This window comes from Tamandua tetradactyla, chromosome 13 (genome assembly GCF_023851605.1).
Source record: "Tamandua tetradactyla isolate mTamTet1 chromosome 13, mTamTet1.pri, whole genome shotgun sequence".
Lineage (NCBI taxonomy): Eukaryota > Metazoa > Chordata > Mammalia > Pilosa > Myrmecophagidae > Tamandua > Tamandua tetradactyla.
The window spans coordinates 65382707-65405759 of record NC_135339.1 but is presented as its reverse complement, the minus strand read 5'-3'; the positions used below and the strand labels follow the sequence as shown (position 1 = coordinate 65405759).

The following is a 23053-nucleotide window of genomic DNA, read 5'->3' as shown; positions in this document are numbered from 1 at the left end:
ATTCATCTTCTGTAAGAAAAGCATCCTCCTTTGAAGCACCACAGAAAACCAAAGGAAATATTTTTGAGCCCCATATTTTTAAGGGGGGACAAAGGAGAAAGGGAAGAAAGGAGGATAGCTGCTACCTTATTGTTTCAAGTCAAGGGGAAAGCACTGAACACCCCAGGAAAGCTAAAGGTGCACAGGGAATATCCAACCACATCAACTCAACCCCAACATACTGGACAGGAGCCTCCTGGACTCCCTCCTACCAAGCTGTTTCTAGAATATTCTGCCCTGACCACCAGCATCTGCTAGCAATATTTCTTCAAGCACAGACTTGGTCACTGGTTTGATTTTGTGGAAATTTTCTGAGGTTAAATGACAGTTTTTTTTCCCATTGGGTCCCCAAGTAAGAGCAGAAGTAGACCCAGATTTTCCCTCCTGAGGGCCCTTGACTCTCCCACATTCCACTATTCCATAGATATCAGTAAAGGATACAACATGTCTTTCACTCTGGCTCAGACACAGGACTCTGTGGAGAATGTCACCTGTTTGGAGCCAGTGATACAACAGTGGGCCGTTGGCAATGTGGTCTGACAGATGAGTAGTGGGTATGAAAGCAGGAGTGTTGTGGGGCAGGATAGCCACTTCCAACCCATCTTTGGTCTTCTCTAAAACCTTCACATCCACCAACTACCCAGGAAAGAAAAAAAAAAACAAAAAAATATCACATCTTAACCAGAAACAGCCTAGTTTGGATCAGGCAGAGTTCAGAGGTATAAAATTCCAGCACCAGTGATCAGTGAGAGGCCAAGATCAGAAAAGCAGCTCTCCATAACCCCATCCACAACCCAACATGCACACACACAGCTCACACATACCAAGTCCCATTTCTGGGCTTATCATTCCTCTCCCAAGTCCTTCCATTGGGTCCCAGAGGAAAAACAGACAAGCTAGCCTTAGGGACCAGGGAGGAAAAAGGGCAGCAGTATACTGCTGAAAATACAAACCACACCATTACAGAACTCTTCTCCTTTCCTGGATAGTTTTCATTTGGTCTGGCACCCAGGAAAGAACATACATGTCCTCTCTAGCCCCAGAATCTTATCCAGCCACCCGTATCTTTCCCCGCCATGGGATCCAGTATTCCATGTGTCAGTGGCCTTGCTTTCTGCCACTGTAAAATAAAACCACTTGTCTGGAGATGTCAAGGTACCTGCCCAATGTTAACAGTTCTTCCTTTCTTCTGACTCTGTCTCATACATTCTTTCTTTGGTTCTGGATCACTCGACAGCTTGAAGGATAAAAGCATCCTCTCTTTGGATGGCTCACAGTTTAACACCGCAACCTTCACGACCTGGTGAGAAATCCACACATGCTTGGTTAACTCCTACTCAGCAAGCCTTCCAGGCCCCGAAGTGTGTGCCCTCTATTAGTACTGCAGAGGTCTTAAGAGATCCACCAGGATCTTGGATCAGATCAGAAGGGAATAAGAAGAAATGTACCGAGAACCATATAGAATCTTTACAAGTAAGCCCTTTAGATGAAAGGAAGACATGAATTATTTTAGTACAACCCAGTTTTAAGAATTATTTTTCCTAGACAGACCCAGACTCATTGGTGTTACAGCACTACCCCCTGTGGTGACAGTGGCCTCAGAACAATATCTGATGTGAAGGATTTCCAGTTTTTATAGGTAGAGATTGATTTCTTCCAGGTTATGGGTCTGAGTCCATTAGCTTGTCAGCTTCCACTGAACCCTCTTGAGGGTTTCTCTGTTTTAGCCCCCATCTCCTGCACTTAGTTGGCTCAGATCTACTGTCCCATCTGCTCATTCTTCATATCTTTAAAAAGCAACCCTCCTCCTATTCCTTCAAATCTGTTTTCAAAGGGTTACCAAGGATAATGACCTGTTCAGTGGAAGGATTACCTGGCCAGGATAAAAGACACTCTCTGGGTCAGGGATATACTCTCCACTGAGCTCATGCTTGGGCACCAGGCCTTGCACATCATTGTAGAACTTCACAATGCAGCCACAGTCCTTGACCCTGATGATGAAACCATGAGTCTGCAGACAGGGCTTGGCATCAGTATAGCAGGTAATGGCAGGCAGTTTGGACTCTACCAGAGTTTTCTTCAGTGTCAACAACAGCTTCTTGGCTTCAGGGTCACAAAGTAAAACCTAGGGGAAGAATACTGGCATTATCAAATTACCCATTATCAAAAAATCCATTGGAATGGACTCTACAACCCCCTGAACCCAAAGGCCATGGTTCTTTCCCTAAGAACCTGCTGCTGTCTCCATCCCTATGAATAATCTCAGTTGCAGTTCTTCCCCACTTCCTCCTGGTTGAGAACCTAGGGAATATTAATATACATTCCAAATATACTTCTTCCAGGAAGTTGCTGCAAACTTCTTCCTCTTGGCCCTGCAGCAGCACGCTTTTATCTCATGGTACCTCCAAAGAGTCCTTTGTTTTAGTTGCCCATATGGTGGCCTTAACTGCCTCCTAGACAACCTCTGGTCTAATTGACTTACAACACCAAACCTCCCCTCCCAGTATTGTCTTTACTTAACTATAAACTAAGAGATTCAGCCATTTCTCATCCCTCAAAAGGTCATCTCCTTCAGGGCTGAGAAACACCATTATTGCTAATGCTGATGCCACTGCTACAAAATTTTGCACCAATGAGGATCAATACCTTTTTCTGAGTCAATAATAATGAAATAAAGTAAAAATCTCACCAGGTCCCATGCTAAGCACTTTACATGTACTACCACATTTAATCTTCACAACCTGTGAAGGTCTTCTTGAGATTCAAATCTTTCTTATAAACCACCCACATTTTGGCAAGTTTGTTTGGTATTTCTCAACACCTGGAACACACTCTCTGCTCCTCTTCAACTTTCCAAATCCTACTTACTTTTTCTAATTCGGGTTCACCTCTGCCAGAAATCTATAAGGTATCATTGTCATACAGGGTTGAATTAGAAAACTGGCTCAGTCATTTACTAGCTGTGGGACCTTGGAAGATGTTTGGCTTCCCTAAGCTTTTATTTCCTCACCTGCAAAATGAGGAAAATGGTACACACTTCAGAGAGTTTTAATGAGGTAATGCAGGTCATGTGCCCAGCTTAGCAACTGGCAGAGTATATGTTCCATGGTAGTGCCACTGATATAATCACCGACTTCTGTGCCCCAGCCCACTCTCACCTCCACTTTCTGAGATGAGAGCACAGAATTAAGCCTATTCCAAACCATATGGCAAAAGGTTACAAGGGCATAATGTCTCTCCATGTATGGATATGAAGACTCCAAACTATATTACAAGACTCCCAAGGGCATAAACCCACTGTTCTCTCCCTAACACCAGGCATAGCACTGAACAAACTGCAGGTGCCAATCGCTCATTTTGTTACAAAAGGTAGGAAGGACAGCTGAACACTGCTCTCCTTCCATCTGACCAAAACCCCAGAAGAGACCAGCCCTTGCCTAACCCCTTCAGGAGGCTCACCCGGCACTTGACCTCATCCCCAACATGGTACTTCTTCTCAGGATTCTTCATTGGGATGTCAGCCAGGTGCATGGAAGGTACCAAACCCTTTATTTGCTCACTCACTTTCACCAGCATCCCATATGGCTTTAGAGTGTGCACTGTGCCCTAGGGAGTCCAAAGAAAAGGTGTCATGATGCCTCAAGAATGATCTTTCTCCAACTCATACACTAAAGTATGTCATACCTATCTTTCAAAATTCACCTTCCTAGGTTAACTACGCTGTTATTACAGATCTCCTATGGATAAAACATACAACCCACACTAATCTCTATTTCTAAAAATTATTTATGGGAACTGTCACATCTTCTTGTGTGAGCATGTACTTTCTGCTTGCCTTTTAAGTCTGCACATTCTCTAAAGGAAGGAACTATGCTTCCCTAGGGAAAAACACTACATAAAAGAGGAGATGCTCATCTAGGGCTAAATGGTTGGACCAGAGAGGGAACTTGTACTGGTTTCTCACTAATACCACAAGCGGTAGTTAGATTCAGTCCTCAACTTGGCCAGGTGAACGTGCCTTGTTCTGTTGCTGTGGACATGAGCCAATGGTAGATGGACCTCATCTGTTGCTGATTACATCTGCAGTTGGCTAGGAGGCGTGCCTGCTGCAATGAATGATGTTTGGTTTAATTGGCTGGTGCTTAAATGAGAGCTCAACATAGCACAGCCCAAGCAGCTCAGCATATCTCATCTCAGCACTCACAGCTCAGCCCAGGCCTTTGGAGATGCAGAAAGAAATCACCCTGGGGAAAGTTGCTGGAATGCAGGGGCCTGGAGAGAAGGCTTGATCACCCTGTGCCTTTCCATGTAAGAAAGAACCTCAGTTGAAAGTTAGCTGCCTTTCCTCTGAAACGAAATAAATCCCCTTTTATTAAAAGCCAATCCGTCTCTGGTGTGCTGCATTCCAGCAGCTAGCAAACTAGAATACCCCATGTCATTCAACACAGAATTAACTTTTGACCTTGTCTAATTACCATATGAAATCCCAGGATTTCCTCTGTGTAACTGGATGGTGCTAGTAAAACCTTATCTTGAAATTAATTACAAGTTACTCAACGGAAGGGAAAGAGATTTGAGTTATCAGGCAAAGAAGCAAGGAACAAGACTTTATATACGTTAAAACAAGGACTAAAGAGATGACAGTTAATCTGTGAACTGACAAATGTCTGAAGATGGGAGAGTATGTAATTATATGCTTGAGGTCTTACCTTTATCACCTCCCCAGGTTTAATGTCATGGTATCTAAGGTATTTCGCTTCAATAATAGATCTAGAACAAAAGGAAAATACAAGATTAAATAAACTATGTCACAGACTACCTAAAATTTAAGGTTAACAAAACCATAGTAGTAAGAAAAGAAACTCTATCTAAGTAAGGCAAGGAAAAACTGTGAACATGCATTACAGGCTGGAGCACACTTTCACACCCCCATGTGTTAATGCCAAACTTACGTCCTCAGAGAGAGCAAGGCCACTTGATCCATTTGGCTGTAGTCAATAATTCTACACTTGTGAGTGTTGCCTGGCTTGAAGTTCCCAGTATTGAAGAAGTTGTTAGAATCGGAGAGATGGCTGAGCTACAAAGTATTGAGTGATTAAGAACAGCCAGAGGCAATAGATCCACACCAATCAAACTTTAAAGTACACTGAATGACTGAACACATTTACACCCTACCATAAAAATTACACTTTGCATACTACAATAATTCCTCTAACTAACATCACTCTTTACCATTACAGAATCTCTACAAGGGGAGAACAGCCTAGACCAATGGTTGGTAAACTGAGGCCCAACACCTTTTTTGTAAGTACTTATGGGAATATAGCCATGCCCCTTCATTTATATATCGCCTATGGATGCTTTCATGCTACAATAGAAATGGATAGTTAGGACCAAGATCATATGACCTGTAAGCCTAAAATATTATCACCTGGCCCTGAAAAACTTCACCAAGACCTGGTCTAGAACCCAACTCATTTTTTTGTACCTACACCAAATACGTATCAAACATGGCAAGTTGACTTTAAGGCATTCTAATATAACAAACAGACATGGTTCTAGTTCCTTTGAACATCCTGCCACACTTCAGATCATCTGAAGGTAGAAAAAATAATACCGATGGATAAAGGAAGCAGAAAAGGACGCAGATATCCCAAAAGTGCTTTTAGTGATAAGATCCCTAATCAAATCAAGTAACCTCCCTACCCGAGCATAGGCCAGAGCCCCATCTTTCAGCCTGAAGGTGGCCCCAGCCTTGCTGAAAAAGCCCTGGACAGGAACATCATCCAGCACAGCTCCAAGGTACTGGCAGGAGAGCCGGGTAAGTGAGCGCCCAGGTTGCAGGAAGACAGGGCGCAGGCTCAACCGAATGACTCTGGTCTGAGGATGGATACAGAGAATGCAGGCCCTTACCTAGGAAAAGGAAAAGAGTATCACAAGCAGGAGAAGGCATAAAACGAGATAAGACACCTTAGAGGAGATGTTCTGAGCTCCAGACTCTCCATTTATATAAGTATTATATACATATATACCAACTATATAAGTAGCAAATGTATAGACGATGTATATAAGTTTTTTTTTCAAGAATTATGTATATTTTATTTGCTTTTTATTGGCATAGTTTTTAAAGTTCAGAAAAAGTTGGCCTTTTCCCATGGGGATACCATATTCCACTTTTTTCCCATCATTTTAGTCAGAAACTACTGAGTTTGTTTAATTTAGGGTTTCTCATTAAAGTATCTCCACCAGCATCAGTTCTTACATATCATGTCTATAAGTGGTATAAAATTGGCTTGTGCCATCAAGCCTCATGTGGAAAAGTCAAACAAACAAAATGTCTCTGAGGAACTATGTTTGACTAAAAGATATTCAGATTTCCTTCCCAAATATCCATGTCCACTGTAGGAAATTTGAATAAGAATAGAAAACCATACAGAGTTAACCACTATTAATACCTGATTGCCTAATCTTCCACTATTTTAACCATATGTGCTTTCCCCCCCAAAAAAATACTGGATCCATACTATTCATAGCACTGTTTTTTATTATTATTATTATTCATAGCACTTCTTAAACCTGTTTTTTAATTTAAACATTTATCATCTTACCTTCCTATGTTAAAAAGTATTCTCAAAAACATTTTTTTATGATTTGAAAAATCTTTATTTTGGTAACATATAGAAAGTCTAAATATAGACTTTTTAACCACATTCTAATATACAATTCAGTGGTGCTAACTACATTCAAAATTTTTTAATTTTAAAAGCAAAATATTTACTATCAAAAAATCAAGCTATATGTGTTCAAGTAGCCTTGATTCTTAAAGATAATTATATAACGATATAGCTTTTACTATCTGACTGTGTGATTGTGAAAACTTTGTGTTTGATGCTCCTTTTATCTAGGGTATGGACAGATGAGTAAAAAAATATGGCTATAAATAAATAATAGGAAGGATAAGGGGTAAAATAATTTGGGTAGGTTGAAATACTAGTGGTCAAGGAGAGGGAGGGATAAGGGGTATGGTATGTATGAGTTTTTTTCTTTTTATTTCTTTTTCTGGAGTAAGGCAAATGTTCTAAAAATGATTACAGTGATGAATACACAACTATGTGATGAAACTGTGAGCCACTGACTGTACACCATATATATGGACTGTATGTGTATGAAGATGTGTCAATAAAAATAAAAATAAATAAAAATAAATAAAACCAAGCTATAATATAGAAGAGTATGAAGTAAAAACCAAAAGTTGCCTTTTTCACACCTACTGCTTCTCTCATCTCAATCCCCTGAGGTGACCATGGTAGTGTTTCTTATAAAACATTTTCTACTCCCTTACTGCATCTCTGCACATCCACACACATATGGACCGAGAACCTGCTCTGTACCTGGCTGTGATAGTGGGTAGCTGATTGGAATGTAATAAGGTTCAAGACAAAGAGATAGGGGCAACATCTCTTACTTGCTGGTTTGGGAAATATGTTCCAGTTTTTTTGGGATCCAGGTGCATAAAGTCCACCTGGCCCGTGAAGAATGAGAGGAAGTTTAGCCTAACGCCAAGTGGAGTAACCTAGAAATTAAAAAAAAACAGAACAGCAAGTTAAAAAACATCTCTCAGAAAGACCCAGAAACGCAAGAGATACTGTTTATACTAAGCTTACAAAGGCCAAACATTCAATGCCACATAACTGTGTCCATCTTTCCCCAGCTAACTCTTTTCAATCTTTCTTGCTAAGAAACTAAGTAGCAAGACAATTTCAAGTACTGGCTGTTTCATTACTCAGTAGGCTTGAATCACTTCCAGCATTAAAAGGCAACAATCAATCCTCACACCCTCTATGCTCCCCATGGGATGGAGGGCTCTTTGCACAAGCATCTTTGGGGAGCTGCCAGCCCGACACCCAACTTGGACAAATTGTTGCTCTCGTGGTAATTTGCTCCAACTACAAAGGTAAAACCAAAATGCTAACAAAAGGGAGAGAACTGACCATGAGCAAGCAAATGGGGCTCCATTTACTCCATGGAGCCCCAAAAAGGCTAAGGAATTGGAAGTGCCAAGGACCTCAAAAGAAAGTAGTGAAACAGGTGACTGAAATCAGGGAAAGTGTTTGAAAGCCTGATTACAATGTTGTCAGATCCCCATCCTACCCCCTGAACTACCTTCACAGATGATGGGAAATTTACTCTCTGAGAAAACTGTACCAGATTCAAAGTACTAGAAGAATGCAATGCTGGTATGAAAATGAAGATTAATCGAAATTCTGAATATTAAATAGGGAGATATCCAGTTCCCTTCTCCCAGAATTCAGACAACCAGAGTAATACCTCCTGGGTAGAGATTAGATTCTTTCTGGAGAAATCTAATAAATGTCAGAGAAGACCTATAACTATACATTTAAAGGCTTCCCAGGTAGTCCAGTGGTAGAATTCTTGCCTGCCATGTGGGAAACCTGGGTTCAATTCCCAGCACCCCCAAAAAAGTTAAAGGCTCCAAAGAAAAAGTCCTGATCACTTTACAATAAAGTCAATAAGCCCTACTGAGTCGCAGACTTCCCATCAGATTTTTAGTGCCTCACTCTTAACATGCCAGTTTTGTTTGTCAAAACAAAAAATAAAGAATTGGGAGTTAATGTTGAAGAACTCTTTCACAAAATAAAACATATAAAAGTACACAAACAATACCAAAAAAAAAAAAGAGAGAGAAAGAGAGAAGAAAAGATCCAATTATAGAGCTGACCCATGCAGTCCAAAATCTTACTAACAGGAATTCCAAAAATAATGCAAGATCTGATATGGGATATGTATCCAATACATATAAAGAACTCGTACAACTCAACAATAAAAACAACCTAATTTTAAAACAACTGAAAGATGTGAACAGACATTTCTCAAAAAAAGCTGTACAGATGGGCCAATAAGAACATAAACAGATGTTCAATATTATTAGTCACTAGGGAAATGCAAATCAAACCATGAGATACTACCTCAGATCCACCGATGGCTATAAACAAAACAAAAGACAAGATTCTTTAACTCTTCCAAAAAAGGAAAAAACATATAAAGGAACAGAAATCAAAATAAAAGATTTTTTTCAATAGCAACAGAGGCCAGATGACAATAGAGCAATAACTTAAAAATCTGAATTACTTTTTATCTAGAATTCTATACCCAGCTTAACTACCAATCATATGTGAGAGCAGAATAAATACATTTTCAGATAAGCTAGGTGAGCAGAAAAGAGTTTTAACATAACAGACTTGAGACTGCTATCCTTAGAAAGCCCTGCTTGCAAGGTCAGCCTTTGGCTGGCATGTGGGAACTTAGATTTTGAGAGAGTCCCACAATTCCTAGAACTGCTAAGAATGGTTCACTTTGACTGAACTGTTTCAGCAAACAATGTAATTTATGCTCAACATTCACTTTTCTTCTAGGTATCTGAACTTTTGATATATGCTAGGTTGAGAGTGCCTACATAACCAGTACTGATAAAAACTCTTGATAATGAGTCCCTAAAGAGCATCCCTGGATAATATTTCACAAGCACTGTCATAATTCATTGCTGGATGTATTAAACATGTCTTGCGTGACTTCTATGGAAAGGTTTTAGAACCTTATGTCTGTTTGCCTCTGGACTTCACCCCATGTGCCTTTTCCCTTTGCTGATTTTGCTTTGTATCTTTTCACTGTAATAAATCATAGCCATGAGTATGAATACATGCTGAGTGTTGTGAGTTCTTCTACCAATCATGAAACCTTGGGATAGTCTTGGGGAACCCCAACACACTATGTTAAGAAATGTATCTCCCATGTACTTTTTCAAGGATGTTTCTAGAGAAACACAGGAGTAAACTAAAAAAGAGGAATACATGGAACAAAAGAAAATTCCAATTCAGAAAGAGAGGGCAAGGGGATTCCCAGGATGACAGAAAAGATTAATCGAAATTCTGAATATTAAATAGGGAGATATCCAGTTCCCTTCTCCCAGAATTCTCCCAGAACTATGGTATCAGTTATGCAGGTAGAATCCTATAGAGCAACCAGTCCAGACGGAGCAGTATGACACTAAAAGGGAACCCAGGTAGAAAAAAGAAGGAACTAACAGATGCAGGGAGAAAGAGTGATAGGTAGGGAGAGAACTTAGCAAATGACAGAAACAAAGCTGATATCAACTCCTGAAAGAAAAGTTATTCAAACAATGAATATTTATAAATTCATAATAACTTAAACACTGAATACTGACTTAACCAAAATGATACCTATTGTGGGATGATGGGAGAAGAAAAGGGAAAATTAAGAGAGCCAAATCTTCAACTACCTTGATAAGAAGTGAAAACTCAATGCCTGAAATTGATGAACTGGGAGCGATCAGAAGCATATTAGAATTATGGAGATAAATTTCAAAAGATCAGGTAAAAGAGTTAAAGAAGGGGGCTAGAAGGGGTGCGAGTTCTTCATTGTAAGCCTTTTAACACCACTTAGCCTTTTAGATCACTGCCGTCCAAAGATATAATGCAGGCTACATATGTAATTTTAAGACTCCTAGTAACCACATTTTTTTAAACTATAAAGAAACAGGTAAAAATTATTTTAATAGTGTGGTTTATTTAACCCAATATATCCAAAATATTATTTCAACTTGCAGCACTAACCGCATTTCACGTGCTCAAACACCACATACAACTTAGTGGACCGTGCTAAGTGGGTCCTACTAGACAGCGCAGTCTTAGATATGTGTATATAGCACTTTAATGAAAATCATTTCTATTTTAGGAAATAAAATTAAGGTCTTACCTTCTGCACTTGGGCTTTGACCACCAGCCCTGGCAGCAAGTTATTAAGGGTCCAGTTTTGCTCCTCAGTAGCAATGGCAGTAGAAACCTCTGAAGGACCAATAGACAGGGTAACGACTCCTCCACTGCCTTTCACCTCTTCGATGACACAGTTCAGGTACTGACCCACCTTCAATTTGGCACCTACAAGTCCAGCCACAGGCCCCAAAAGGAAAAATACCTCTATGAGAAGGACCTTTAACTTGAGCCCAACCAATAGTCATGGCCTGGCTGCCTACTTACCATCTAATATTTCCCATACTCTCCATCCCTAAGGTGCTAACTACAAAAAGGCAGTGAAGTTATTTTAACTAATCTGGAATCACCTACCCCACAAACATAGGAAAATCCTACAAGCCAGAAGAGTGTTCAGAGGCCTTGGGGACTCAAATTTCAGTGGGATCTTCAGGGTGAGAGAAACTAAAAGGAGTCCATCAGATCTTAGTGAGATCCTGCCACTCCCTGCCCCTTCATACATCTCCCCTTCCCTACCCACTAGGAGTAATCACTGACTTTAATAAAGCTAAACAACCTTCACCATTCTGTTGTTTTACTCAACAAAACAGCATTTAAATATAAGTGTACTCCATGTACTACCTCACTACTTTGTGCTGGGCCACCTTCTCCCTCTCACCTTTGTTCCTCTGTTGAATGTACTCCTGAGCTTTCTGCAGTGGCAGGAAAGCTCTAGACCCACTCACACCGGTGTCTATTAGGTAACCATGGTCTTCTAGGCTGGACACAGTGCCAGTGAGCAGCTAGGGAGAGAGAAAGTGTTCCCAAAAGATCAAAAGTCAAAGATAATAGGACATACAACAAAACATCCACTACCAAATGTAAATGCCTCCCACCATCAGTCATGACACACCATACCTTACCCTACCATTACAGCCCTGACCTTTCTACTTGAAACCTCAGCCCCATCAGAGAACAGAAGAGGGGAAAACATCAAATTTAAATCTCAGGGCTTCAACAGTCGTATGGTTTTCAGGCAGTGAGGAATGTTAACACACAATTGAATAATGACAGAGAGAGGTCTCTCTTCTGGAGAATGTTCACAAGGAAGGAAACACTTTTATGTTATACAAAGAGAAATGAACCAGATGGCACTGCAAAGTTTCTCCCAGACTCTTGACTAATGAAAGAATCCAGAACTACCCTCCTAGTTGTCTTCATGTCTTCTCTAAGTATGTCTAAGACATCAAACAATCTTGCCAACCTCCTCTACATTTCATGAGAAGCAGTGTAGCATTCAAATCTGGCTTTGGTACTTACTAGCTAAATGGTCTTTGGTAAGTCACTTAAACCTTTCTGAGTCTATTTTCTCAAATGTACAAGAGGCATAATATCTATGTGCCTTACAGGATTGCTGTGAGAATTTAATCAGATAAAATGCCTAAATCACACCCATAACATAGTAGGCTCCCAACACTTGTGGCTTACTCTTATTCTCCTTTCTGTCCAACTAAATCCTACCCAACTTTCAGGGCCCCTCCCAAATCCCACTGATTATAGCCAACATTACAAGATCATATTTATCCCCTTCCTCTTAATTACAAGAGTATTTATATGAGTGAGGTTGGCTGTTTTGTACTTATTAAACTTGGAGGCTTTGATCTAGGACTAATTTCTCCTGAATCTTCACAGGACTGAATATCCATTAATACAGCTGATAGACTAATTGTCTACCCTGTCTCTTATTCTTAGAGAGCAGCCCTCAAACATTCTAAACAATGCAAGATGGCCTTTGAAAAAGATTTAATCTGTGAAAAAAGTCTTGGCAAATAAGGCAATAAAGGAACTCCTTCCCATCATAAGCAAGTCCTCTAAGACTACCTGGAGGCATCTGTCTATGTCACCAGTGAATCCTGGATTTGCTTTCCCTTTTTCTCTCCGAGCTGATGTGATTAGGTTTAGGTTCAAGGCTTTAAAATCCACTAAGTAACCTAGAACATTCTGTTGACCTTTCCTTTAGGAAAAGACTCACCTCCATGTATAACAAGCTAAAAGTAAAATGTGTATGAGACTATACTCCTTAGAAGGCAAGAAAGGGAGAAGGTATGCTGCCTGTTCCTCTTCCTTGACCCCAGATACATACCATGCCAGGCTTCAAGGCCTCAGCACTCAGCACACCATTGACATTTTTGGGGTTCAGAGACAGTTTGACACTCTTTTTGCCCCTCTCTGTGATGCCCAGGCTGGTCACCACACATCTCACCAGCATCCCAGGTGAAAAAAGCTCTGGTAAACATACCAGGTCCTGCATAATAACAAATGAGAAAGAATTGATATACGTCCTTTCCCTGAACCAAGAACCCAATGCCCTGCCTTGGCTCAGCAGCCTCTCATCCTCACTCCCAATGCACCCAAAAAATAGATGAAGAAAAAAGAAATTCAGTCTCAACTCTCCCCAAAGGAAGACTGGTCCGTGGCCAAATCACAGTCTTAAATTTCAGCATGTCATCTTCAAATACCTCCACATAATGGGTAGATATAAAATCACTTGTCAAAAGAGTTATCTGTATTTACCATCTCTATTTCCTCATATCCTACTCACTCTCCAGATCATTCCACCCATCTGAATTCACCACTTTATCTCCCAATAAAATCATCAATGGTTGCTATATTTAACAGTCTACTTTGCAGTCAGTCTTTCTCTTACATGATCTTTAAAAAGCACTTAACATTGTTGACCACTCCTTCCTTCCTTCTGGCTTCTTCATTTACTTTAATGTTTTACAAAGAGGGATAAACCAGATGGCCCTGAAAAGTCACTTCCAGGCCCATGACTAGCAGGAGAATCCAGAAGCACCCTTGGCTGTCTTCATGTCTTCTCTAAACACATCCAAGACATCAGAAAAATCTTGCCAACCTTTACATTTCACGGGAAGCAGTGTGGCATTCAAGCTGTCATCATTCAGAGCCTGGAGTACTAAAATGGCTTTCTAACTGGCCGGTAGGCAACTAATCTCCTCTCTAATCCATTTACTATGCTGTCTACATGCCATCCAGCCCAAACTGAACATTTCAAGGGTTTCCCATCAATTCTAAAATTAAAAATCCATCTTTAACATGGTCTGCAAAGCCATGAATGGTCTGGGCTCCACCTAGCTCTCCAGGCCCATTCCACACCATTCTCTCCCTTGCTGTTCTCTCTGCTACATACCTGCTCCCTCTGCATGAACTCTCTTCCTTTCTTTACTAGTAAATTCTCTTCTTTCAGATCTCAGCTCAAACATCACTTCTTCAAAGGAGTCTTCCTGACTCCACTAAGCCAGAATCTACATATTATAAACTCTCATAGCACCTTGTACCTTTCCTTCTTAGCACTTAACAAAGGTGTAATTTTCTATCTATTTGTGTATCACTTATTTCCAGTAACAGATCTCACCCAGGTTTTCCTTACCTTCAGAGGTTCTTCACAAGCCACCTGCTCATTCAGTTTTCTGGTGTAGGCATCACAGATTTCAGTCACTTGTACAAACCCCAAGAGGCCACTGGGGAGACTGATCACCAGTTCCAGATCTTTTACCTCTTTCACACAACCCAAAATCCGCATTCCCTCACACAGAGACTAGAAAAGAAAGGGAAATGTGCTGAGATTCAGCATCAAGGGATTGCGAAAACTCTAGAATGAGCTGAGACACAACATCAAGGGATTGAGAAAACCTTCTTGATCAAAAGGGGGAAGAGTGAAATGAGACAAAGTGTCAATGGCTGAGAGATTCCAAACAGAGTTGAGAGGTTATCCTGGAGGCTATTCTTACGCATTAAGTAGATATCACCTTCTTATCCAAGATGTAATGGAGAGGCTGGAGGGAACTGCCTGAAAATGTAGAGCTGTGTTCCAGTAGCCATGTTTCTTGATGATGATTGTATAATGACATAGCTTTCACAATGTGACTGTGTGATTGTGAAAACTTTGTGTCTGATGCTCCTTTTATCTGCCTTGTCAACAGATGAGTAGAACATATGGAATAAAAATAAATAATAGGGGGAACAAATGTTAAAATAAATTTAGTTTGAAATGCTAGTGATCAATGAAAGGGAGGGGTAAGGGGTATGGTACATAAAAATTTTTTTTTCTGTTTTCATTTTATTTTTCTGTTGTCTTTTTATTTCTTTTTCTGAATAGATGCAAATGTTCCAAGAAATGATCATGATGATAAAAATGCAACTATGTGATGATATTGTGAATTGTTGAGTGTATGTGTAGAGCGGAATGCGCATGTGTTGGGAATGTTTGGTTTCTTTCTTGTAATTTTTTTTAATTAATAAAAAATTTTTTTAAAAAAAGGGAAATGTGCATGATAGAGAACAGAACAATGATTAGAAAGGCTAGGGAGTCTGGTGCCTAGTCCCAACTCTGAAATGTAAATGCAACAGGAATTTTGAAAAAAAAAAAGAAACATGTGTATATATGTACATGTCAGTAAACATAAAATACATCCAACCAAGCATTGTAAAAAGCCTAGATTATACAACAGGGTTAAGAGCACTGGGTGCTGGAGAGCACATTCCCCTTTTATGCTATTTCAAACACAAATGCCCTCAGAAACCTGGCAGACAACACAATAAAGTAAGTAGGGCAGTGGAGACAATGGCAGTCTGGAGTGTGCACAATCTCAACGGCGCAACCACTACTCAGCATCCTGTAATTAAAACATGAGAGAACACAGGCTTTGTGTTGTCAGTACTTTCAAATTTCAATGAGAAGCCAGACATCATATTTTTATATGAAACTTCTTATCTTTCCAATGTTGGCACCAAGTTAAACAATTTCTTTACGACTATTATACAGGACAAACAAAATATTCTTATATGCTGAATCTGGTACAATTCTGGCTTCTTTTCCTTCAAACCCATTTCCATTCTTTCCTTTTTCACAACTAACATATATTAGGGTTATAATCGAAAAAATTAAGAAACATAATAAGACCATTTCATTTCTCTGATCTAATTTCCACATCAATGAAATGCAAGGGGTTGACTGATGTGACTGCTAAAGTTACTAATGCCAGTTCTAGCCTTCTATAAATCTACAAAGTTCCTTTAGGATACAAGCCACATCAGAGACGTCTATAAAAAAAAATTTCAGTTAAAAAAAAACCAAGACCCCAAGCATTTGTTAACAGCAAAAGGAAATAATATTCAATTCTTAGCACCAATTCTAAGACTCTCTACAGATACATATCCAAAATACAAAAGAAAGAGGGAGGGTAGAACATATAGAAACTTAAATAACTGAGGTAAGTTTGTGTAAAGCAAAACCAAACTTCAACAAACCTCAATACTAAGGATTTCAAATTTATCCGTTACAGACTTGCTTTCTCTGTTTTCAATTTTCAACTTTTTAGTTTTCACCGGCCCCTTTTGGTTCTTTTTCCGTTTGGTGGATTTCTCTTCAGTAGAAATCTAAAGGGAGGGAGGAAAAAAACAAAAATCCAAAACAATGAAAAACCGAAAACCCAAAAGAATGAAAAGAGGCAATTTCGGCCTTTCGCCCAATTTTAGGTCATCCGTCACCTTGCTTTGTGTACTCCTCTAACTCTACTCCACCCAACTCCCAATTGCTCCTTTAATTCCTACTCTGATTCCAACTCTCCCATTCTCCCCATAATGCTTCCTTTGTTCAAGGTCTGAACATCCTCCACATTCTCAAAAACCCCTTCTCTTCCATGTTCTTCCTCCCCTGACTACAATGGACACTGGGGCTTGCCAAGCATGAGAAGCAGCATTAAAATGGAACTCAGAGTCACAAAGACCCAGGTTAAACTCCCAACTCCACCATAACAAGCTGCATGGTTTCAGCCAAATTATATAACCTCTCTGAGCCTCAGTTCAACATGGAAGGGCAATCTCCGTAGTACACTTCAGATTATAACTGGAAAGATTACATAAAGTAGGTACAATATTAAAACATTAGTTCCCTTCCTTCTAACCTGTGGAACACAGTCTCTAGGTGAAGACCATGAATTCTACTGCAGAGTCTGACGGTTATACGTGACAAGGACCACATTCAAAACTGCAGATCTGTTTTCTCTCCACCCTTAGTTAATAAGCATGGAGATCCTAGAATAAGGAATAGCACTTCAAACCCCAATACTAAATGTCATACCACTCATGGTGGTATGCCACTCTAACAAATTAAACTTACAAAAGTAGACTCTAAAAAAGAAATAAATATGGAAAAGCACATATTCTCAGACAAAGGCTCATTCTTCATAGGGACAATAGAGAGACAGATTTCACTGAATCTCACCAAACAAGTGTACCACTTACATCAAATAAATTATCTTGTTCAAATGACTGTTGGAAAGCTTTCTCTGATTTGAGGGTCTTTCGTGTACCTCCTCGGGGGAAGCTTTCTTCCAGGGTTGTCATGTTTGAGTCTTCTAAAAAAAAAAATGCAAACAGTAATGGTGAGACACAGCCTTGGTGGAGATTTCCTAAAGGTTGGATCAGTGGACAAGAAATAGAGCTGTCTACTATCAATATACTAGACAACACTCAAGACTAAAAGACAAATGGTTTAAATGTCAGGACCTAGATAATACATAATTCATTTTTCCAAAGGTCTTGCCAAAAAAAACCACAAATCCACTAATCTTCCTTCAGCTACAGATTCAATGTAGTAAGTATTCATTGAGCAGTTATGATGCGTAAGGCAATTAGCTTAAAGATACACAAACAGATATGTAGCCTACCTTCAAGGAACTCACTTTTAAGAAGATAAAACAATTACGCAAAAATTTAAAATACAAAGAGAGATTATCAAGTGTCAAGAAAGGGGTAGAAAGTGATTTGAAACTTCAGTAAAGGCGGCAAGCTTCTTAAAGAAGATGCTTTGAAGCGAAATGTTAAGAGAGTAATAGGATTTTGAAAGGTGAAGAGGGAAAAGCAGAGAGAATGTGAGAAATAGGAAAATCATTATTTCACAAAACAGCAATCTGCCTGTCAAACTAAAACTCAGAGGCTTGCTGGTTTCTTATGTTGAAGATTTGTTCAACTAGACTACAGGAAGAATAAAACATAATAACTAGAGCGAAATCTTAAAAGAACTTGTGGAAGATCTTGAATTTGATATGAGCAATTTATGTTTACCTTGTCAACTTACAAACTTTTAAACAGGGGAAGAGACAGGACAGTAATCAAGCAAAACTAAATATACTGGAGGCTGCTGTCCTGATCAAAATGGTGGAGTGACAAATTTCAGGGCTCCATCCCCTCCCAGTTTTGAACAAGCAGGAAGAATCAGCAAAACACATGTTTCTTGAAGATGATTGTATAATGATATAGCTTTCACAATGTGACTGTGTGATTGTGAAAATCTTGTGTCTGATGCTCCTTTTATCTACTTATCAACAGACAAGTAAAACATATGGAATAAAAATAAATAAGAGAGGAAACAAATGTTAAAATAAATTTAGATTGAAATGCTAGTGATCACTGAAAGGGAGGGGTAAAGGGTATGGTATGTATGAAATTTTTTGTTTTCTTTTTCTGAATAGATGCAAATGTTCTAAGAAATGATCATGATGATGAATATGCAACTATGTGATGATACTGTGAGTTACTGATTATATATGTAGAACGGAATGATCAAAAGTTAAGAATATTTGCATTTGTTTGTTATGTATTTTTTTTAATTAAAAAAAGAATCAGTTAAAACACTGAATGAAGCTGCATGTGAGAATGATAGAGGGAGGAGGGCTGGGGACATAAATGAAATCAGAAAGAAACATAGATGTTAAAGATAGAGATGGTATAATCTAGGAATGGCTAGAGTGTATAATAAAAGTGAAATGTACAATGTAAAAATTTTAAAAATGTTTTGGCATGAGAAAGAACAAAGGAATGTCATTATTGCAGGGTGCTGAAAATAGATGATAATTAATACTTTAAAATGTCACCTTATGTGTGAGACCAAAGCAAAAAATGTTTGTTACAAAATTCAGATTTTGACTAGAGCATTTCCTAATATAACTCATGTATATAGTTTGATTGAATGTCATAAGTACTTGGAATCTCAGGTAGCACATGAGATTTTGTTGGTTTGTCCAGAGTGATCCCCCGATGAATCCCAGAATGATTTGATCAGTGACTGGAAAAGTATTTGCAAGCCCCCTTTGGGGAATGGTGAGAGTGGGGAGAAATTCAACTTCCCCAAGTTGAATTCTTGATATTCTCACAAGCAGTGTGGACAACCAAAGCTATAGGCAGAGCCCCCAGTCTCGGGGTTTGTTCATAGGAAACTTAACCCCACAAAGGATAGGTCAAGTCTACTTAAAATTTAGGCCTAAGAGTCACCCCCAAGAGAGCCTCTTTTGTTGCTCAGATGTGGCCCCTCTCTCCAGCCAACACAATGAGCAGTCTCACCACCCTCCCCCTCTCTGCGTGGGACATGACTCCCAGGGGTGTGGACCTTCCTGGAAACGTGGGACAGAGATCCTGGAATGAGCTGAGACTCAGCATCAAGGGACTGAGAAAAACCCTAGAATGAGCTGAGAATTAACATCAAGGGATTGAGAGAAACTTCTGGACCAAAAGGGGGAAGAGTAAAATGAGACAAAGTGTCAATGGCCGAGAGATTCCAAACAGAGTCGAGAGGTTATCCTGGAGGGTATTCTTACGCATTAAGTAGATACCACCTTGTTGTTCAAGATGTGGTGGAGAGGCTGGAGGGAATTACCTGAAAATGTAGTGCTGTGTTCCAGTAGCCATGTTTCTTGATGATGATTGAACAATGATATAGCTTTCACAATGAGACTCTGTGAATGTGAAAACCTTATGTCTGATGCTCCTTTTAGCTACTATATCAACAGAAGAGTAGAACATATGGAATAAAAATAAATAATAGGGGGAACAAATGTTAAAATAAATTCAGTTTGAAATAGTGGTAAATGAAAGCGAGGGGTAAGGGGTATGGTATGTATAATCTTTTTTTTTCTCTGTTATCATTTTATTTCTTTTTCTGCTGTCTTTTTATTTCTTTTTCTAAATCGATGCAAATGTACTAAGAAATGATGAATATGCAACTATGTGATGATATTAAGAATTACTGATTGTATATGTAGAATGGAATGATATCTAAATGTTTTGTTTATTAATTTTTTTTAATTAATAAAAAAAAGTTTAAAAAAAAAGAATCAGCAGAACAGCTTCCTTAAAACACCATAAAACAGCTAAAGGACCATAGTTACAAGGTGAGTGCCAAATCAAGAAAAAGGACATAGGATCCTGTGACACTCTGACTGACCCCTCCTTCACCCCTCACTGGCTTTGTGTGGGACAGCCAGTGTTCTCCAGTGCAGATCCCTAGTCCTGGTACCAGAGGGAGAAGAGCAACCTTCGTACACATACTGGGAACACATATGCCTGGCTCAGTTTCTCTGGTGGTAGCCTGAGGGACCCACTGTCGCAGAACTTGCCCCATGTAGACGGCAGTTCACAGAGGTCTCCTACAAAACACTGTGGGAAAGCAGTCTAGTTATGCATCCTGGAGCAAGGAATTGCTGGCTATAGGACGTTAGTGCAGCTCCCCAGGAACATGAGGAAACTGTCTCTTAGGGAAAAAGGAATATTCAGAACCAGGTAATTAGGGAATTTCTAGGACCACATACACACACAGACCCAAGATAAGTTGCATGTGCAGATAAGATCAGGGAGACACCTATACTTTGACCTGGAGCTGTTCTCTAAATTGGTCACACAGATAAGCCCTGAGAGTACTTGCACAGGTGAAACTGCAAAGATTGGAAAAGATGTTTTCTTTTTCTTTCTTTCTGTTTTGTTTTTTTGTTTGTTTGTTTGTATTCGTTCCTGGCATTCAAAGAAAGCTGTCATAATACTAGTTGGATAACAAGCTTAAGGAACAGACAACTCCAAGTTAAATTTCAGTGATAACGCATTAAAATATCAAAATGTCTAGGTTTCAACAAAAGATTATAAAACACACAGAGAAACAGGAAGCAACCAGATGTGGAACATAACAGACCGAGACTTTTTAAAAATGGTCCAAAACAACCTCAAAGAGCTAAAGGAAAACAATAGATGAGAAGAAGGACAATATCAATCAAGAGATGGACATTATGAAAAAGAACCAAAGCAAGCTGAAAACCACAGTATTAAAAATTAAAAATTCCCCAGAGGGACTCAACAGCAGATATGGAGCTGTGCAGAAGAAAGAATCAGAGACCCTGAAGATAAGACAATTGAATCATTCACCCTAAGAAGCAGAAAGAATGAAGAAATGTGAACAGAGTATGAGGAAAAAACACCTCCTGCAAACTACAGACTATAGTTAACAGCAATTTCTTGATATTCTTTCATCAACAGTAACAAATATACCATACCAATGTTAGGGATCAATGATGCCGGTGTGTGTGTGGGGGGGGGGGGGGGCAGAAGCCAGAGGTACAGGATGTTTAGGGTGTTCTTTTACTTTTTTTTTTTTTTTTTTGCTTCCTGGAATAATGAAAATGTTCTAACACCAACTGTGGTGATGAACGCACAACTGTGTGATGATATCATGGGCCACTGACTGTATACTTTAGATGGATTGTACAGTGTGTGAACATATCTCAATAAAATTGTATTACAGTAAAAAAAAAAAAGTGAACAGAGCTTGAGGAATCTGTGGTACAACATCAAATTTACCTTCTGGGAATCCCAGAAGAAAAAAAGAGAAAGGGGCAGAGAAAATATCCAAAGAAATAATGGCTGAAATTTTCTCAAATTTAATGAAAGATATGAATATGCACATCCAAGATGCTCAAAGAACTCCAGAGAGGATAAACTCAAATAGATCTATGTAGCAGCATATTGTAATCAAATTGTTGAAGGCCAAAGATAAAGAAAGAATTATGAAAGCCACAAGAGAAGCAGCATGCCACATACAAGGGAGTCTCAATAAAATTAAGTGCCAATTTCCCATTGGAAACCACAGAGGCAAGAAGGCACTGGGATGATATATTTAAAGTGCTGAGAAAAAGCAATTGCCAACCAAGAATTCTAAATCTGGCAAAATTATCTTTCAAAAGAGAAGGAGATTAAAAAAAAAAGTGAAGGAGAGAATAAGTCATTTCCAGATAAACAAAAGCTGAAGCATTTCATCATCACTAAACCAGCTCTATATGAGATGCCAAAGGAAGTTCTGCAGATTGAAAGACAATAGATGAAAAAACACATGAAGAAATAAAGATCTCCAGAGAAGGAAATGTTATGGGTAAATATAAATGCCAGTCCTATTGTACTTTTGGTTTGTAACTCTTATTTTTTACTTCCTACAGGATCTAAAAGGCAAATGCATAAAATGTAATGATAAATCATTGTTTTGGTACTCAAAGTATACATTTTGGGGGACAGATAGATATAGGAATATTATTTGCATATATTATTCAAGTTAAGCTGGTATCAAAGAAAACAATATTGTTACAGATTTAGTATGTTAAATTTAAGCCCCATGATTAACTACAAGGAAAATATGCAAACTCAGAGACAGAAATTAGGATACAGGTTACCAGGGGAAGGGAGTATGGGGAATGGGAAGTTAATGCATAATGGGTATAGTGTTTTGTTTGGAGAAATGAGAAAGTTTTAGTAATGGGAGGTGATGAGAGTGAGTACTTCAACATTGTGAATGTGATTAACCCCACCGAATAGTAAAACTGGGGGTGGTTGAAATGGGAAAGTTTATATTGTATATATGATTTCACAACAACAACAAAAAAAAACCCAAGAACTAAAGAGACGACGACAGTTAAAACAATACATGATCCTGAGGTGAAGGAGAAGAGGCTCAAGTGAACATTATTGAGGCATATGAAAGAACTGGAATGTTAAATTTCTGAACTTGATAACTGCACCTTGTTCTTAGGAGTTGATTACACAAGTATTAAGTGTTAAGGAGCACAATGTATACAACCTACAATCAAGTGTTCAGAAAAGGGACTGATAATATAAGGATGGATGGATAGGTCGAATAAAATAGAAAATGTGGGAAAATGTTAAAATTGGTGGATCTGAGTATCTGGAGGGGAAGTAAGGGTATGCTGGAGTTCTTTTTAAGGGGTTTGTATTATTTTTCTAATTCCTGTTAGTTTGAAAATATTTCAAAATAAACGGTTAATATGTATATACTGGAGGCTACAGACTGAACTGAGTACTAAAAGCAGATGAGT

General features: G+C 39.0%; 1 protein-coding gene across 2 annotated transcripts in view; it reads right to left on the bottom strand.

The window, feature by feature from the left end:
* PDCD11 (programmed cell death 11) overlaps nt 1–23053 on the bottom strand; it is a 48160-nt gene that overhangs the window by 24349 nt on the left and 758 nt on the right. For both annotated transcript variants that reach the window (XM_077125908.1, XM_077125909.1), the window contains exons 2-15: nt 17154–17266; nt 16158–16286; nt 14278–14445; nt 12970–13131; nt 11506–11629; nt 10834–11015; nt 7505–7612; nt 5746–5952; nt 4992–5116; nt 4749–4809; nt 3499–3645; nt 1913–2164; nt 1199–1339; nt 481–675 (exon numbers count right to left, since the gene is read on the bottom strand). In XM_077125908.1, coding sequence (XP_076982023.1) covers nt 481–675; nt 1199–1339; nt 1913–2164; nt 3499–3645; nt 4749–4809; nt 4992–5116; nt 5746–5952; nt 7505–7612; nt 10834–11015; nt 11506–11629; nt 12970–13131; nt 14278–14445; nt 16158–16286; nt 17154–17255 — 2103 coding nt within the window. In that variant the 5' untranslated portion in view covers nt 17256–17266. The remainder of the gene's footprint in view (nt 1–480; nt 676–1198; nt 1340–1912; nt 2165–3498; nt 3646–4748; nt 4810–4991; nt 5117–5745; nt 5953–7504; nt 7613–10833; nt 11016–11505; nt 11630–12969; nt 13132–14277; nt 14446–16157; nt 16287–17153; nt 17267–23053) is intronic.